This window comes from Zootoca vivipara, chromosome 5, assembly GCF_965207765.1.
Source record: "Zootoca vivipara chromosome 5, rZooViv2.hap1.1, whole genome shotgun sequence".
NCBI lineage: Eukaryota > Metazoa > Chordata > Lepidosauria > Squamata > Lacertidae > Zootoca > Zootoca vivipara.
This window is the reverse complement of record NC_142588.1, coordinates 41,724,703-41,739,304: the sequence shown is the minus strand read 5'-3', so window position 1 is coordinate 41,739,304 and position 14,602 is coordinate 41,724,703. Positions and strand designations below refer to the sequence as shown.

Genomic DNA, 14,602 nt, shown 5'->3' with positions numbered 1-14,602 from the left:
AAGGGGCTTCCAATCCACCTACTACTGCCACTTTCCTTCTGCTTCCTTTATTATTCTGTGGTTGTTTTTGGTTTGTTTGTTTTTTTAAAATCCTGCTGCCCGCCCAAACACATGGAGAAGAGGACAAGCCTTGGAAATGGTATTTTAATCGATGAGATTGCAGCCTTTCCGCTCCCTCCCCTCCTATAGGCTATGAAGTGACAGTGAAACGTGTTTGCTATAATAAATGAGTCACTAGGGTAAGAAGGGAGATGCTCACTTCTTTCCCCTGGAGGTAAATCACAACCTCAGGTTTTGTTGTTGTGGGGCATTCATTCGGGAAAAGGAAGAGCTGCCATTCCTTTGTAACCTACAGTCTCTGGAATTCTGTGCCTTTATAAGAATGCCCAGGCAATACAGAATCTTAAATCTCTAAAAGGAAGGACATCTCAGGCCTCCTGTAAGGCCTAACTCTCCCAGTGCTCTGTGGGCAACTGTGGAAAACACAGTTGCGAGGGAATAGAAGTCACAAATATATACTATCTCTTTTTATAGGGAGCCTATGTACCTTCACTTGAGAGTAAGGTTGCACACCCGGGAGCCTTCTTAAATGTGGTGTGACTAACTTCTGAGTAGATGTGCATAGGATTGCCCCGTAAGTCCCCTTAAAAGCTGCACCACTTTATTTTAAAAGGATAAAAGGTTTTGTTTTGTTTTTTAAAGAAAAGAACAAAGGAACATTTTGAACATTCAGATATTAAGAAGTTAGAAACATTTCCATGAAATTGCAGAAAATTCACATTCACAAAACCAGGTACTAGTCATCCAAATTATAATATGGAATTATTCTACCACTTTCATTTCACAAGTGCTTTACAATATATATCAGCTTTAGTCTTGCAGTACTTGGCACCATGAACATTGTTATTTCTGTTTTACAGATGGAAAACAAAAGCTCTGAGAATGGCCTGTCTGGTACCACCCAGTGAGCAGCTTTGAAATGGAACCTGCTTTCCTGGAAACTTGAGCAACTTACTTTCTTCTAAAGCAGTCTTCACCAACCTGGTGTGACTGGTGAGTGATGAGTGGTGTGGGCCATGGGTGTAGCTGGGGGGGCAGGGAGGGGTAGCTGTCCCCCCCAATCAAGTAAATCAATACAAAATACTTAACTGAGGTTCTGCCCCCTAACATAAAGCCTGGCTATGCCCATGGTGTGGGCCACAACAGCTGGAGGGCACCTAGTGGCAAAGCACTACTCTAAACTATATTGGTTCCCACTGGAATAACATCTAACCAGTTTCTGGATTGCTAACGTGGAACAGACTCCCTTCTCTCCACAAATAAACATTGTGTAGTAGGGTACTTGCATCCTATCAGCTTTCTCTATGACAGCTCCAAAACTGTGGTATTTCATCTCCAGAGACGTGCATCTAGCATCATAATTATTCACCTTTGCTGTATGCTGAAGACTTGTCTCTTTACACCTGAGTTGTTTAGGACCCACCCTATTCGTCTATGGGTACAAATCAGAAACATATTTCTCTTTTATTGGTAATGAGAATTCACATGTAAGGTGGTGTCCTGTCCCCCACCTTACCTGCAAGTCTGCCCCTTGTTTGCAAGCCAATTTGCAATAGAAAAGAGAACCCATTTTGAAATTGCTAGAGAGAAATCCCAGTAGCAAAATAGAGTAATTACAAATGCACGTTCTAGTTTGAAAAGCTAAGTGGGCTGCCAGATCTTGAAAGTAAGCAAGAAAATTCAAAGCGCTCCAGTAATCTGCGGGAGCAGTTCAAGAACATAATACCCGCCTTCTTCTCAATGCAGTTTATCATGTGAACCATTTGTAAAAGGGTAAATTAGAAAGTTTTCAAAATCTATCAATTCCACCTGGAAATAGCACTGAGACACTAATGACCCCTCCTCCCCACACCACTGTTTTACTAAGGAGTAATAGGTTAGCAATAATATTGTTAGCTAGTATAGGGTAGATCAGGGAGAGGAAAATCAGCCAATTACAGTTTTAGTCCTCCTATCCCCAGTGGGTGTTTTGAATCAGCCTTTTAAATGAGAATGTTCCTTTAGTATTTCACATTCAAAACCTGTTATTTCCTCTATTGCCACAGCATTTATCCAAGTTACCCTCTGCGATACTAAGCTTTGCAAACCATCTGCTGCTTAAAACTTTCATCTTTGCTACCTTTAGCGCATGCAAATAGTAATCTATTAGAACAGAGTTTTTCAACATTTTGGGTCCACTGCTCCACTGACCAACTACATTCTTTCAGCAGCACCCCTGTGGGGCTCAGGAGCCCAGTTATGTCCCCCTTTACCTGCAGAGCTGGCAGCCTCTCACACTTTATTGAACACCCTCCCTCGTGGAGTGTTCCCTCTGCCTCCTCTCTTCTCCCCTCTCATTGGGAGTTTTCTGGGCAGCTGCAGCTGCCACCCCTGGTCTCTGAGCCCCGAAGAGAGGTGCCACCTCCCACAGGGGCCTGGAAAGCACCCCTTGGCCAGCCCCAGAGGCACCATACACCTGGAGAGCTTGTAGCTGCAACAAACACCCACACAAGTCTTTGGGAGACAGAGATGTGAGAGGGCACCAGAAATGGGAGGGATGGAAAGAGGGACAGAGGCCAGTGTTGCCCACTGCACATCTGTCCATCATTCAAGGTACCCCAGCGTGCCACGACACACTGGTTGAAAACCACTGTAATGAAACAAGCCCAAGCCATTGCGTTCTAAAAACAACAACATCCAACAGAGGAATTGTGTTAATTGGGATCCTCTGATTAGAATCACATTACAATGAACATTCCTATTGCACCGTGTATAGTTGTATTCTGCAGTACTCATACCCATTAAATCTCCTGCTGTAAACCATAATCACAAGATTTCAATAACTGATCTTCATTCAGAAAGCACTAAACTGCACTAGGCAGCTTGGTGGAAATGTGGAATAAGCAATGGAAAAGGAATGATTGTAGGTCTGTGTTGTAGGAACCCAGAAGTGGGTGCCTTGTTGCTGTCATTTGACAATTGACTGGTTTAAATATTTATATATATTGATATTGGGAGGGGAGGGTGTAACCCTCTATGTATACTGTCCTGGGAATAATTAATTGATGTTAAGGCTAATAAGCTTCAGAGCAGGCATCCCCAAACTACGGCCCTCCAGATGTTTTGGCCTACTACTCCCATGATCCCTAGCTAACAGGACCAGTGGTCAGGGAAGATGGGAATTGTAGTCCAAAACATCTGGAGGGCCGAAGTTTGGGGATGCCTGCTTTAGAGAGTAAGTTATTAGATGTTAAGGCTAGTAAGTGCAATTGAGTAGTCACTGACATGAGTCAGTTTAAAGCTTTTCCAGGGTTGTACAAACCATGTTAATCCGGAACAAAAATCTGGACCACAAAAGGGAAAACTCAATTTTATAGATTACAGATGCAAGGCAAACACCTACAAGGCTATAATACAATTTGAAACAAACATGCAAAAGGCTTCCCACAATGGTGGAAATAATTCCCCATCAATGATGGCTTCAAGTTGAAGCTTCAGCAAAGTGGATCTGAGGCAAGGCTTTACACATGAAACAGGCAGGCAGCTGTGGAACCTGTTGTCCATTTAGTTCTTCATAGCCCTGTCTTCAGTTGATACAACTGGAGTTTGTTGTGTCGGCCACCAACTCAGATTACTTTAAGACATGTCTGAGGGTCACACTTTGAGCATCTCCTCTCCTGTCAGGTGGCGACCACTCCCCACATCTGTGTGATTGTTTTTTCCCCCTTGCACCTGCAGCTTTCTCCAAAATGCAACCGGTTCCACAGCACGTTTGTGGGGAGGAGGGAATGGTGCATAGCTGCCAAGTCTCCCGTATTCGCCGGGAAAACCCCGATTTTAAAACTGATTCCTGCCCTCCTCCCGTATGGCGAAAATAACCCGTATTTGCCCGTATTTGCTGATGTCAGAGACAGGCAGCAGCAGAAGCAGGGAGAGGTGCCTCTCCGTGCCTCCCTCGGCGAATCCAGGCATGTCTGGGCAAGCTGCGTGGCTCTGGGCTGGCCGGAGGGAGACTCTTATTGTGAAGCGGGGTGGCCGCTTCCCTCTCTTGCTTATTACAGCCTCAGGGCGGGCGGAGGAGGGCGGGAGGCTGCGACAGCGAGGAGGGCAGCTTTAGCTCCGCTGTTTGCAGAGTGAGGCGAGGGAGGAAACAGATTGAGTTTGCCGGCGCTTTGAGGTAAAAAAAAAATGATTTACTGTACTGCAAATGATTTATGAGTGGGCTGCTCCTCTCTACAGCCCCCTCTTAGCATAGCTCCTCTCTCTTAAACAAAAAACCAGCCCCAACATTCGCTGAAGAAGGCATTCTCTCTAAAGCTGCTGCATACTGACAAATTAATCCGCTTGCAGCTCGCTCCTTTCCTGGCGGGGAAAGAGGCAGTTCCCTACCAGAGGCTGCAAGCGGTGGGAGTCAGACGCTGATAAAGGAATCCTCGCTTTACACAGCCTGATCCTGGCTGGAACCCCCCCCCTTTCTGGCAAGGGATGAGGTCAGTCTCCGTCCTGCAACTTTGGGGAAGAAATTGCAGGAGGACGCGCTTCCCTTACAGGCATGGGCACTCTCTCTCTCTCATTCTCTCTCTCTCTCTCTCTCTCTCTCTCTCTCTCACACACACACACACACACACACACACACACACACACACCTCCCCAGCGGCTGGCCGGTTCACTTCCATCTGGCAAGTTGTGAAAATTTTAATATATCTTTTTTAGCAGCACCTCCTTATAAAAGAAGGAGCTGCGAGCTCAAATCCAATTTGCACCCCAAGTACAATAGATTTGCCTGGGGGTAGGGATTCAATTTGCATCTTGCAAATCCGTGACATTCTTTGGTTTCAAATAAACAAAAGGTGCCTTTTGCAAGCCACTCCCTTGAGCTGGTTTAGGTAGCCAAAGCTTGCCAAATTATAGCAAACTGTTATTGTCCTTTCTTACTGCAATTGCTTTCTGGGCTGTAGCTCAGTATAGCCATAGCTGCCCTGCATTGCCTCAGGTTCAGTTGCAGGCATGCCCAGATAGAGTCAGAAACTCTGGAAAGCTGCTGCCAGTCAGTGTAGACAATACTAAACAAGATTGACCAGTGGACTTAGTATAAGACAACTCCCTTGTTCCTATAAACAAGCAGCTAAGCTAATGTTCCAAAATCTGGGGCATTTTAATTTTTAGAAAAAAGGCAAGTAATTGTGGGTGGGAATGAAGAGATTTTTTTTTCCTTCTCATAATACAGTACTAGAACCAGGGAATATCCAATAAAGTGGATGTGAAATTCAATCTATTTTAGTATTTTAAAGTTTTGAGATCCCCCCCCTTAATTTTCTTGTTTTATCCTTTTGTAAACTGCTTTGAGGTTGTTGCTGTTGTTATTTTACAATCGATTGTAGTAAATAAAAATAAAATAAACCTGAAGGCTAGAGGGTGGTTTTGCAGGGCACATACCAAACTTTCTGTGGGATGGCCCCCCCAGCCCTTTCCAATGACTGCCACAGAGAAGCCCGTTTATTTATTTCTGGGAGTATTTTAATCATAGTATCACAGAACTGGACGGTTGGAAGGGAACCCCCAAGGGTCCTCTAGACCAACCCCCTCCAGTGCAGGAATCACAGCACAAGCATCTCCCTGAAGCATCACTGCATTAGTGCATTTGACATCCTTTTTTTGCAAGCATTTATTTCCTGCATCTGAGCCAGTGCCGCTCTGCCCATGTCTGGGCACCGGAAATCGGGCAGCGCCAGCACCGATCCCTTATTTTTCTACCTGGAACTTGGCAGCTATGGAATGGTGGCACAGCCTCAAAGGAGTCTGCATAGCAGTTAGCTCTGCTCTCAGACATAATTCATGTTTGAAAAGTAAAGCCACCTGTCAGTTTTGCTTTGTGAGGCATTCATGGCAGCACCATCACACACAAGGGAAAGAAAACTCTATACCATGAGGAAGTTCCAATATGCCATGTAACTGTACCACTGTTGTACAAGTGCTCAATACAGTATAAGTAATGCTAACATATTTGAAAGCTACCTTAAACCTGGACTACCAAATAACGATCATCATAGCTGTCAACCTTCCATTTTTTTGCTGGAAATTCCCTTATTCCAGTGCCATTTCCCACTGCTATCCTGGATTGTTAGGTATACCGTAGACCAGGCATAGGCAGCCTTGGCGCTCCAGATATTTTGGAACTACAATTCCCATGATCCCTAGCTAACAGGGCCAGTGGTCAGGGATCATGGGAGTTGCAGTTCCAAAACACCTGCAGAGCCAAGGTTGCCTATGCCTGCCGTAGACTGTCCCCGGGACAGGTGAGGCTGCTGATCAGCTATGATGATCATAATTATATCATGAAATTGCCTACTGGTAGAGTAGAAACTAGAAATACGGGAGGATATATGTGGTGTAAATAAGAAATAAAGGAAAATAACTGGAGAGAAAGAAAAGAGGTGAATAATGAAGACATACACAGTTAAATAAAGACACATCTCTGTTTCTTGGCCAGGGTGGCCAATAGGCAAAAAGAATGCGATCTGTTGGTAAAAGATTCCAGGCAGTGACATAAATACTGTATTGTCTGTGGGGATAATCTTACAAACCATTATTTATCTGGCAGTACATATTAGTCTTCTCCCTGGAGTAGATTCTGCCACCATTACTCATGTTGAGAAGCAGCTTACATGGCAATTGGTCCCATTGAAATGAATTACTGTTAGGGATTCATGTAGGCGTGCTTTTACTGTGGTTGAATTTAAGTTATTTATATATTGATATCTTATATGTGCATGTGTATCTATAGCTGTATATGGGAAGTAAGTAACAGTATATGGCTCTGGGTCATATTTGGTGAATATTTCACAAAACATTTCAGAATGAGTGTAATTATTGAAAGGGTTAATCATATAAACAGTTACATTAAAATAGTGTAACAGCACATTATTTTTATAGTTCAGTACAGCTTTGGACTTTGTGGTGGAACCGATTGCTCTGGAAATAAAGCTCATTTGATTTGTCTTTTGATTTCATAATGTTCTCATACAATTCTGACTTGTTATTTATGAGTGTGTGCTACTGAGCCTATTTGAAAATCAAATATATCCCAGTTGTTTGGATTCTTTTTTCTTTCAAAATAGGCCCCAACCTAACAAACCTGCGTTTATGTTGAAAGACAAAAAGCATGTCAGTTGATATATAGGCCATAGTGGAATATATTATTGTGAATTTACTGTAATCATTGTTCTAGCTGACTGGGTTTTAAGTCATGAAACAGATGGAGTAACTTAAAAGTATCAATTTTGGGGCTAAAGGGCTTCTTTAAATATTGTCAGTTCACCAACGCACATGCACACACAGCCTGCCTGGATTTGGTTTGTTTTTCAGCCCAGGCAGACATTAAAATTCCATCTGAGTGCTGTCTTTAAATTGCTTTGATGCTAGGTGGGTTTCAACCCTGACCTGTCCTGACGGCAAGTGATGGCTGTTACAAGCTTTGGATCAATATTCATAGCGGGTGTCCTGGACTGATAACACTATCCAAGACAATGTTCCCTATCAGTGTGGACAGCTGAGATATTGTACCATTAGTGGTGTTGTTTTAAATAACCTGATCCATTTCTGGGTCTATATAATGAATTTTACAGTTTAGATATTATCTTTAAGAAGAAGCGACTCGTAGCAGTGAGGCAAATCAATGGTTCCAAGACTCCTTGGCTTTTATTGAAATAAAGTAGACTATAATTCCAACAATGTTTCTTATATATTCTTGAGTTGTGGCAAGCCAGTGATTGTGTTAACAATAAAAAGCACCTGCACTTTATCAAGAGAGTAAAAGACGCACACAATATTGCCTAAGTTTGAACATACTTGATAAAATCTCTCATATAGTCATAAAACACCATGGATTGGACCACTTCTTTCCACAACAAACTAATGAGGTTTAAAGGTATTTGTATAAGGTGGCAGTTTGGTGCTTTATAAACTGAGAGTGGCTAACCTACAACCCAATTAAGACCAGCACTCACATGCTCACTTTGGGAGTAACCCGCCCTCTATTGAACACAGTGGAACTTACGGTATTTCAGAACAAATACGCATAGGATTGGGCTGCTGCACCTAGTTGATGTGTTTTCGTCTTTCAGGTGGTCGAATTTTGAAGCCACATCAGATTATATGACCTTTTGGTCCATTCTGGCTCAATATGGCATAAGGTTTAAGTTACTTATATACTGTATATTCTGTTCAGTTAAACTATTTGGGCACAAACCTAAGCACTCTGGTGAAATGAGTCTGTTTATAGTCTATGGCCTTGACTGCACATGGAATCAGCTAAAAGAAAATGTTATCTTTTGTTGCTATTGTGGGCCATCTATCACAGGTAGTGCACATACTTTGCATTCAAAAGGTGCTAGGCTCAGTCCCCAGCATCTCCAGGTAGGGCTAATATACTCCTGCCTGAGTCAATACTTGTCAGTGTAGAAAACACTGACTGAGCTAGATGAGCCAATGGTCTGACTCAGTATAAGTTGGTTTCCAATCCCAATGCTGCATCTGTATACGTACCTTTGTAAGCAGCCGGTGGATAGAAATAGCAGAGAGCCCAGATAGCATCAGCTAAACATTAGGAGAAGCTACCTTAAAAGAGCTGTTTGATAGCAGAGGGGGTGGTAGAGGATTTTATTCACTGGAGGTATTTGGATAGCCATCTCTCAAGGATGTTGTACTTGCATCCTGTACTGCAGATCTTGGCTGGATTAGAACAGCCTTTTGGATCTCCAGATGTTGCTGCACTAAAATTTCCATCGCCACTGACTAAGCTGGCTAACGGGAGTTAAAGTCCAACAACATCTGGGCACTCAAGGTTGAAGAACTCTGCACTGGGTGATTTCCAAGACCCCTTCCAACTGTATAGTTCTATTATAAGTGTTACTCTATTTCTATCAAAAGTCCCCAAGACTACTCAACCAACAAGTGTTATTAGAAAGCCCATCAGCTACGAAGAAAGATGAAGAGGTCTGATTTAACGAAAGTTGTAATAAAATCTGGCATTTAGATCTGACGGCCCTTTTATGGCACCAAAAAGTGTGCATTGGACTGGCCCATCTGAAACATCAGAGAAGTTAAGTCAATGGCAGCTAGAGGGGCTTTGAAAGCACCCAGCCACACTTGATATCAGAATGGATCAGCCAACAGTATCAAAAGAGGCAGTACATAGGCACAAAGGTTAAGATGTGAAGAGGGGAAGAGATAAGGATGAGATTTCACGGAGAAAGGAATATACCCTAACAGAGAGACCTGAAACAGAGACCAGAGAGAGACCAGTTAATCCTGAAATTGTGGTGCTGGTCTGTGAGCCTCGCTGTGTTCCCGTCCTTGGATCATTCCCTACAGCCACACTTCCCATAATTGTTCCTGCCTTTTCATCTCTGCTCATCCTCTCTATCACATAAGGCAGAGATGGAGAACCTGCAGTCCTCCAGATATTCTTGGATGCCAACTCCCATCAGCTGTAGGCAGCATGAACAATGGTCAGGGATGATGGGAATCAGTGTGTGTGTGTACCTCCTAACCTGAGCAAACCGCCTACGACCACATGCATTTATTTGCTGCATTTCTATCCCACCTTTTTCTCCAAGGAGCTCAAGCTGCCATACATGGTCATTTAATCCCCACAATCACCCTGTGGGGTAGGTTCAGCTCAGAGGTTTTGACTGTCCTCGCCCAGTGAGCCTCGTGGCCAAGGAGGGATATGAACCCTGTTCTCCCGGGTCTGACACTCTAACCACTGCACCACACTGGCATTCTCCGTGGGATCGGTTTGACCTCCCCGCGGCACTGTCCACAGCCAAGAATTCTCCACAACCTGTTGCCAGCACTGAGTCTACTTATGAGCCCACCAATTAGCTCAGTGGGTAGAGCATGGTGCAGGTTGCAGGTTCGATCCTTGTAAGGGACAGCTGCATATTCCTGTATTGCAGAGGGCTGTCCCTGGCCGATCCTGGTTGATCGTGGGCTCCTGAGCCCCCACCCCACCCCCAAAAAGCTCAACAACTCTGGTCAATCCAGTGGGTAGATCACTGCCAGTTTTTTGTTTTTTTTATAGTGGGAGTAGATCGCAGTCTCTTGGAAGTTGGACAGCCCTGGATGAGCCTCTGATGGGGTTGCCATTTTTGTTCTGCCAAAAATACAGGACAAACTTATTTTTCACCTGGTGCTGAAGCGACTTCAAAGCAACCCATTTATAATCTATTGCAGCCTAACAGGATCGTCTCTCTGGAATTTGTTGTCACGCACACATGCCCCATACACATAAATTTGTAAATCTCCCTGTGCTTTGCTACCCAGTACATGACCTTTCACACACACGCATTTGGAGAGGATCCCTAACCTGGCACACAGAGAATCCCTGAAATACAGGGCAAAGCATTTTTACATTGAAATACGAGTCGATTCTGTATTATACAGGACAGGTGGCAACCTTTCCAACTCTGGAATTCTGTAATTATAGCCCCCCCCCCCCAAATAAAATGTCCCGAGCAGCGCCGATCAACGTCCGTCTACTCGGAAGCAAGTCCACAGCGCTCACTCCTCCAGTAACTGCTTGCAGGCCCTGAAGCGCCGTTCTCCGCTTCCGCGTCGGCGGGCGACTACATTTCCCAGACGCCTCGGCGAGCAGGAAGGGTTTGGGAGGCGGAGGCGGAGAATGTGGGTTGTGGGCAGGCGGCACGGACTGCACTGGGCAATGGCTGAGTGGGGAAAACAGCTTGCGGGCGTGGAAGGGTTGGTGCTAGACATCAGCGGGGTGCTTTATGACAGTGGAGGCGAAGGAGGCGGAGTCCCCATTCCCGGATCTATAGAAGCAGTGAAAAAGTAAGTGGGGAGCCGTGGAGCCACCAGGCTGCAAGTTTCTTGTCCTTCACAAAACCCCTTCCCTCTGGAGAGCCCATGAGACCTCTTCTCGTACACCGTACAACCATTTATAACGTCGGAGCCCTTGTGGGAGCTGTGAGGAAGAGGAGCACACTGCAGTCGCTGCACACTGCAGGTGTGCTTTTTCTCAGCGAGAAAAGGAGTTCGGATAGGGAACGTCTTTGCACTTTGCTTTTCGCACTTCAAAGGAAAATAAAAGGCGATATTCCTTTGGCGCGGTTGTAGAGCAGGGCTGCCAGCCCTGGTTGGTTTAGGAACGTAGGTAGCGGCTCCATCTAGCTCAGCGCTGTCTTCTACACTGACTGGCAGTGGCTCGCCAGGGTTTCAGGCAGGGAGCCTGTCCCTGCCTGCCCCGGAGATGCCACAGGTTGAACCAAGGACCTTCTGTAGGCAACACGTGAACTCTGCTACTGAGCTGCAGTCCTTCCCACATAGCTGGCAAGTCATTAAAATACGTATAACAGGTAGGATCTGAAGACTGTCTGTGAGCCACACAACCTCTGAACTGAATGAAGTCCTGCCCCCTGATCTCCTGCAATGACCACATGTTTCGCCAGCTAATGTTGATGGTGCACACCAGACATTGGTATATACTGCATTTACAAATACATTGGAACCTCGGTTTATGAACACCTCGGTTTATGAATTTTCGGTTTATGAACGCCGCAGACCCATCTGGAACAGATTAATTCACTTTCCATTACTTTTAATGGGAAAGTTCACTTCAGTTTATGAACGCTTCAGTTTATGAACAGACTTCCGGAACCAATTACACCCATGTTTCAGTTTATGAACGCTTCAGTTTAAGTACTTCGTGGACCCGTCTGGAACGGATTAATCCACTTTCCATTACTTTCAATGGGAAAGTTCGCTTCAGTTTATGAACGGTTACTCCGCGGACCGTCTGGAACGGATTAATCCACTTTCCATTACTTTCAATGGGAAAGTTCGCTTCAGTTTATGAACGCTTCAGTTTATGAACAGACTTCCGGAACCAATTGTGTTCATAAACCGAGGTACCACTGTAACTTAGAAAGGTGCTACAATACATTGTTGTTTTTGCTGTAATAGGCTAACAAAACAACTAGAGAATGTATCAAAGTTGCATATCTTCTATACTCCCATTACTGTATTTTTAATCTGATTGCTACAACTCTAGTATTTTTTTATTAAAAAGGTTAGCGTTTTAAAATATAGTTGCATAAAGCAGTTAAAAGCTGTTCCTTCTAATAAACAGAATGAGCATTAAGAGACCTTTTAAAAAATTGACAAGATCAGATGAGGAAACCAAAGTGTAGCATGATCTCAAATTAAAATGAAAATAAAACGTGTTTTGTAAAATATATATTAACTGTTGAGGTATTATCCCTAAAAATATGTCTCTGGTAAAAATGCAGTTAATTTAGTCAGAATTAACATTAATTTTCAAGTATACTTTGAATTACCGGGAAGGGAGGTAGGACAAGGTCTCTTGTCAAATCTATTTGTGCTTGTAGGAAAAACCATATTTTTTTGAAGCAGAACACGCCTCAGGCAGGTGATCTTATTGTGGCATCTTTGTCCTGTTAGAGTTTCCTAGCGTGGTGAGTATTGAGTTGATTCCCTTTCTTTACTGCCTGGGGGTACAAAAAAATTCATTGCTGCTGAGAATAATGGCTACTTCTCCTTCACAGAAAATGGGGTGGCAGTATAAACACTGATAGGAATATGAAAAATAGAATCATGAACATACAGGGGCCATCTAGTTATCCTTTGCTGTGCGGTGCAGAATCACCCTTGTATCAAGCCCCTACAGGTGAATTAATGCAGTCCAAAATATTATGTATCTCAGACAAATATGTGGCAGAAAAAATCATTGAAATTACTTCTGTGGGCAAAGTCAGAAAAACAACAACCAACCTAGGGTTGCTTACCCCAGAAAGGACTCTTCCTCCTGACTCCACATATGATAATCAGTGAAAGCTTGAGTGTGAGTAAACTAAACCCTCTTTCTTTCTTTCTTTCTTTCTTTCTTTCTTTCTTTCTTTCTTTCTTTTTCTTTCTTTCTTATAGACTTCCCAAGGCAATTTACATTAATAATAAAATTTCATTTAATCATACAGTGTGAATCACAATAAGACCTTTTAAATAAACCGTTGAGTCATCTGATAGAGAATAACTGGTACAATCCACCAGTATGTTCTGTTGAGAAAGCCTCATTCACCTAGTTTGCATGTAATGCTAGGCCAAACCATAGTTTAGTGTGAACAAGCAAATGTGCAATTTCCTGGATGAAAGATTGCAGCTGTAGCATTCATCCCCCAGTAACACTGTTGCTGTGCTACTTAGCATTTCATGAGGACCAATCAATTGGAGTTGCACAAGAGCACCAAATTATTCTCAATTAGAGAACCAGATATCATTTTCTACTTGAATTGCTCTTTCATAGCTCACATTCATTTCAGCCTCTCATTGTGGCATTTCCTGATACCTTAGTGCAGGCATGTCCAACTCTCAAGAGACTGCAATCTACTCCCACTATTTAAAAAACTGGCAGTGATCTACCCATTGGATTAACCAAAGTTGTTGAGCTTTTGGGGGGAAAGAAGACCCAGAGTTCTTGAGTTTTTTTGTGGAGGCAGACACAAAGTTGTTGAGCTTTTGGGGGGGTTTTTTGGGTGGGGGCGATCATTCAGGGATCAACCAGGGACACCCTGCAAATGATCAGTAGATGACGATCGACCGGTTGGACATGCCTGCCTTACTGGAAGGAATCATGCTCACATGCAGGGTAGGATTAAAATTTCTTTTGGCTCAAATGGGCCACACTTGAAGTACCAGAAATAAATCAAATAGGATATTTTGTAAATTTTATCTGTTCTAAATCTATTCATTGATCTAAGTTTGCATGTGGTCTCTTTGAACATGTGCAAAACAGTAGGCTTTCCCACTGTGGTTCTTCAGTAAGTGGTATTATGCTTGTCATCCTGAATGTAGTCTTTAGCTATTATGACTACGGTAGTGCCTATTGATATCCTCATCTTCTGTGAATTTGTCTAATCCCTTTTTAAAGCTGTCAAAGTTGATGGCCATCAACCACATCTTGTGGTAGCTTATTCCATATGAGCTGCATGAAGAAATCCCTCCAAAAGCCTGTGCTGAATCTCCTGCCATTCGAGTTCATTGGATGACCTTGGATTCTAGTATTATGATAGGGGGAGAAATCCTTTTTCTTTTCCCAGACTTTTGTCTCTGCAGATTGCTTTTCCATTACTTTGCATTTGTTTAATTTCTGTTGACTTAAAATTGTGTTGCTTTGTTTTGCATTTATTTTTAGTGTTTAGTGTTACTTTTCATTTTCTGTTAGTCACCATGGGATCTTGTAAAATCCATAAAATAAAATAATAAATAAAATGGGACTGCTGTAGTGTATGATGCATGTGCAGGGAACCTCCATAGATACAAAAAGGTTCCCCACTTCACACAGCTGCCTTCCAGGAGTAGGAAGGCAATAAAAGTGGCAGCTGGGTAGGTGGAGTTATCGCCTTCGTTCTTGCTTCCTGCACCCCCCCCCCAAGTGTATTGTTGCCCATGTTTGTAGCAGCTGAAAAGGGTGGCAGTCTCATTTTGCATAGTCTGACTCTGCAAGTTTGCTCTATTCTACAACTTTTTT

The 14,602-nt window shown here is 43.4% G+C and overlaps 1 protein-coding gene across 1 annotated transcript in view; it reads left to right on the top strand.

Moving 5' to 3' along the window:
• The first annotated feature begins 10,728 nt into the window (after positions 1 to 10,728).
• Positions 10,729 to 14,602, top strand: part of LHPP (phospholysine phosphohistidine inorganic pyrophosphate phosphatase) — a 111,729-nt gene continuing 107,855 nt past the window's right edge. The window contains exon 1 of the mRNA XM_035137458.3: positions 10,729 to 10,890. Within this exon, the coding sequence (XP_034993349.3) occupies positions 10,763 to 10,890 (128 nt within the window). The 5' untranslated portion in view covers positions 10,729 to 10,762. The remainder of the gene's footprint in view (positions 10,891 to 14,602) is intronic.